Genomic DNA, 5,000 nt, shown 5'->3' on the forward strand with positions numbered 1-5,000 from the left:
TGTTCCTGTTAAAACGGCATAATTCCAAACCAGAAGTTTCTTATATGCATCTCAAATGCACCGATCTTACATTCAGACCTCGTTTTTATTTATTAATATTTAGAATGCGGGAAAATAATGCTGTGAAGCGAAACAATACTACTGTATTTGTGTCACCCTTCAACACATCTGTGTCTCACCCGCTGGTCAGCAGGACTCGGGCGGCGTCGTAGTGACCGTTCCTGGCGGTCAGCATCAGAGCGCTCCAGCCCCGTTCTCCTCGGCCGTCCAGCAGCTCTCTGGACTGAGACAGCATGAGAGACAGCGTCTGACCGTCTCCTCGAGACGCCGCGTCCAGGAAACGCTCCAGGAGCTCGGACCGGACGCTCATCGCCTCGCAGCTGAGGAACACGCATCGAAACACCTCAAATAACACTCGGCCAGTTATTAATATTAAACTATTACACTTATCACTCCATTATCTGAACTCATTTACATGACTTACGGATGAGGAATATACACAGATTCATCCAAAGAAGCAAAAACTTTCATTTACTTAATAACTATTAATAAAATAAAATTATAAAATATATATTATAAAATATTATATTAATAAAATATAAAATATTATAATTGATATTTTACAAATATTAATTATTTGATGCAATATTAATTAAAATATGTAATTATATTAATTATACAATTAAAAGTAAATAGTTGTATTACTATTAGTGCTGGGAAATGATTAATCACATCCAAAAAAGTTTTTGTTTCTATAATATATGTATATGTACTGTGTTTATATTATTTAGAACTTTATATTCTGTAAAAAGACATATATATATATTTTGAAAATATTTACATGCATTTTATATATATATATATATATATATATATATATATATATATATATATATTTATATAGCACGTACACATATATTATGCAAACAAAAATATTTTTACTTATTATATTTTTAATTATTATTACTACTACTATTATAATAATATTATTAATATATTTCCATGATTTTATATGTCTCATATTATACTTATTTTTTTCTAATTATTGTTATTTATTAATAATAATCTGTAAATCACGTGTGATCACGAGGAATCACAACACACACACTTTAAAGTAATTCCACATAAACATTCTATCATTTTAACGTGTAATAATTTTTAACTGCACTGTAAAATAAACATTAATTTCAGAATAAATTCGACAAAGGTTGTATATATTAATGTTCTGTATTTTATCTCACGCGTTCCTATACAGTAAACGAACATGACAGTAGTATTTACGTTTTATGTCTTATTAAAGCGGGCAGATAAATACAGCTTCTCACCAGAAGAACTCTGTACGGGTTTCATGGGTTAGGTTGAAGTTCAGCTCTGTGTGTCGCGCCTTGATGACGCAATGACGCACTCACGCGCGTGTTTCAAGCGCGACACCTCGCGGAGAGAAGCTCTAATTACAACAGAACTCAGAAGGACATTCATATAGTTCATAGTTTCAAACGTTATTTATAGATGGATGGATGGATGGATGGATAGATAGACAGATAGAGCAATGGTTAGAATGATAGATGGATGGATGGTAGATAGATAGAATGATGGATGGATGGATGGATGGATGGATAGAGCAATGGTTAGAACGATAGATGGATGGTTAGATGGATGGATGATAGATAGATAGATAGAGCAATGGTTAGAATGATAGATAGATAGATAGATAGATAGATAGATAGATAGATAGATAGATAGATAGATAGATAGATAGATAGATAGACAGACAGATAGAGCAATGGTTAGAATGATAGATGGATGTATGGATGGATGGATGGATGGATGGATGGATAGATAGAGCAATGGTTAGAATGATGGATGGATGGATAGATAGATGGATGGATGGATAGATGGATGGATAGAGCAATGGTTAGAATGATAGATGGATGGATGGATGGATGGATGGATGGATGGATGGATGGATAGAGCAATGGTTAGAATGATAGATGGATGGATGGATGGATGGATGGATGGATAGATGATAGATGGATGGATGGATGGATGGAGAGCAATGGTTAGAATGATAGATGGATGGATGGATGGATGGATGGATGGATGGATGGATAGAGCAATGGTTAGAATGATAGATGGATGGATGGATGGATGGATGGATGGATGGATGGATGGATGGAAGGATAGATAGATGGATGGATGGATGGATGGATGGATGAGATGGAGAATGATGGATGGATGGATGGATGGATGGATGGATAGATGGTTAGAATGATAGATGGATGGATGGATGGATGGATGGCAATGGTTAGCAATGATAGATGGATGGATGGATGGCTGGATAGATAGATGGATGGATGGATGGATGGATGGATGGATGGATAGATAGAGCAATGGTTAGAATGATAGATGGATGGATGGATGGATGGATGGATAGAGCAATGGTTAGAATGATAGATGGATGGATGGATGGCTGGATAGATAGATAGATAGAGAGATAGATAGACAGACAGAAGATAGATGGATGGATAGAGCAATGGTTAGAATGATGGATGGATAGATAGATAGATAGATAGATAGATAGATAGATAGATAGATAGATAGATAGATAGATAGATAGATAGATTCTTTTTTGCATAACAAAAAACTGTTTTCTTCTCACGTGAGAACCGAAGTGGACGTGCCTGTCATTTCCAGATTTTCATCACTTCACTATTGATCTGAAATACGGAAATATTCCTAAAGAATATCTTTGTCCAAACGTTTGCTGTTATTAGGCGTCATGTACGGCTCACAATTATACATCACTACGGCAGAAATCATTAGGATACTGAGTAAAGATCATGTTCCATGAAGATGTTTTGTACATTTGCCACAAACTTCATCTCTGATCAGTAATATTCATCACTGAGAACTTCATTTGAACAACTTTAAAGGTGATTTCTCAATATTTAGATTGTTTCGTCTCCCTCAGATTCCAGGTTTTCTAACAGTTGTATCTCAGACACAGATACGGTCCGATCAGACATCAATGGAAAGAGGTTTTTTTCTATCATTATTGACTGTTCATTGATCCGTGGAGATGTTTTTGATCCTCTCTGGAGCACAGTGTGGTTTGTTTGGCTGAAGTCCTGCGTCGGTCAGCACAGCGCTCCCATCACTGATTAACTCGGAGCTGATCTCGGGTCAGAAGCAGACGATCAGGGTCGTCCCGATGGAGAAACTCCTGCTTTCTGAGGACTCTCTTCAGAGCGGGAGCAGACCGATGTGCTCCGTTCCTCCGCGTCAGCAGGCCGACGAGTCTCTGCGGTGAGATCTCACTCGTCTTCATTTTCTCACACATGCGTCGTTCTGTGTGCTGCGCGTCCGGGTCCTTTCTTAATATCCATGTTCCCAGATATTGTGTAATATCCCGCCGGAGCAGAGCTGGTGGTTTGTTGACTTTATGTGAGCAGGAGGACTTTGTCTTGTTTTGGTAAACGCTAAACATGATGGGGATCACACACACGTTCATGATTCAGATCCTACACACATCGTCAAACCACACGGAAAAATATATATATATATACATACATATATATACTGAGGGTTTGAAGAAGCTTTAACATAAATGGTACTTTTTACATGAAAAAATATTCTTTATGATATTAAAAATGGACTAATCACTGAAAGGTTCTTTGAAGAAGCAGAAATAACTCTTTAATGGCATCGCTTTGTTTATTTTTAGACTGATTCAGATTTGAGTTTGAGTCTGCTTGTGATTCTTTTTGATTGATTCATCACAAGCAATCAGTTATAGATTCATTTGATCACGAGTCAGACTCTACTGAGTCTTTTTGATTGATTCATCACAAGGAATCAGTTATAGATTCAGTTGATCACGAGTCAGACTCTACTGAGTCTTTTTGATTGATTCATCACAAGGAATCAGTTATAGATTCATTTGATCACGAGTCAGACTCTACTGAGTCTTTTTGATTGATTCATCACAAGGAATCAGTTATAGATTCAGTTGATCACGAGTCAGACTCTACTGAGTCTTTTTGATTGATTCATCACAAAGAATCAGTTATAGATTCAGTTGATCACGAGTCAGCTCTGTTCTTCACACCGAGTCTCATTCATTACTGTGAATCATCAAACGACTCTTTAAATAATTCACTGTAATGAATCTTGTTGTGAACGTTGGAGTTTGATCAAATGACCTAAATTGATTCCTTGTAACGAATCAGTAAAAAACATTCTCGTTTGGTTCAAACATCAGACTCCACTGTTCAAACTTTTTCTCTGATTCATTACAAGGAATGGATTATAGATTCATTTGATCACGAGTCAGACTCTACTGAGTCTTTTTGATTGATTCATCACAAGGAATCAGTTATAGATTCAGTTGATCACGAGTCAGACTCTACTGAGTCTTTTTGATTGATTCATCACAAAGAATCAGTTATAGATTCATTTGATCACGAGTCAGACTCTACTGAGTCTTTTTGATTGATTCATCACAAGGAATCAGTTATAGATTCAGTTGATCACGAGTCAGACTCTACTGAGTCTTTTTGATTGATTCATCACAAAGAATCAGTTATAGATTCATTTGATCACGAGTCAGACTCTACTGAGTCTTTTTGATTGATTCATCACAAGGAATCAGTTATAGATTCAGTTGATCACGAGTCAGACTCTACTGAGTCTTTTTGATTGATTCATCACAAAGAATCAGTTATAGATTCATTTGATCACGAGTCAGACTCTACTGAGTCTTTTTGATTGATTCATCACAAAGAATCAGTTATAGATTCATTTGATCACGAGTCAGCTCTGTTCTTCACACGAGTCTCATTCATTACTGTGAATCATCAAACGACTCTTTAAATAATTCACTGTAATGAATCTTGGTGTGAACGTTGGAGTCTGACTGGTGATCAAATGACCTAAATTGATTTCTTGCAATGAATCAGTAAAAAAACACTCTTGTTTTTGTTTAAACATCAGACTCCACT

General features: G+C 36.3%; 2 protein-coding genes across 3 annotated transcripts in view; one reads left to right on the top strand and one right to left on the bottom strand.

Moving 5' to 3' along the window:
- The window catches only part of nudt12 (nudix (nucleoside diphosphate linked moiety X)-type motif 12), a 6,129-nt gene extending 4,478 nt beyond the window's left edge, over positions 1-1,651 (bottom strand). Inside the window, exons 1-2 of one of the 2 annotated variants that reach the window (XM_043247912.1) lie at positions 1,326-1,651; positions 180-380 (exon numbers count right to left, since the gene is read on the bottom strand). In XM_043247912.1, the coding sequence (XP_043103847.1) occupies positions 180-370 (191 nt within the window). In that variant the 5' untranslated portion in view covers positions 371-380; positions 1,326-1,651. Of the gene's footprint in view, positions 1-179; positions 381-1,281 lie in introns of both variants that reach the window. The other variant, XM_043247913.1, reaches the window with a different exon arrangement.
- Positions 1,652-2,538: 887 nt separating this feature from the next.
- LOC122350422 (GRAM domain-containing protein 2B) overlaps positions 2,539-5,000 on the top strand; it is a 10,647-nt gene continuing 8,185 nt past the window's right edge. Inside the window, exon 1 of the mRNA XM_043246868.1 lies at positions 2,539-3,306. Coding sequence (XP_043102803.1) covers positions 3,212-3,306 — 95 coding nt within the window. The 5' untranslated portion in view covers positions 2,539-3,211. The remainder of the gene's footprint in view (positions 3,307-5,000) is intronic.

This window comes from Puntigrus tetrazona, chromosome 8, assembly GCF_018831695.1.
Source record: "Puntigrus tetrazona isolate hp1 chromosome 8, ASM1883169v1, whole genome shotgun sequence".
Taxonomy (NCBI): domain Eukaryota; kingdom Metazoa; phylum Chordata; class Actinopteri; order Cypriniformes; family Cyprinidae; genus Puntigrus; species Puntigrus tetrazona.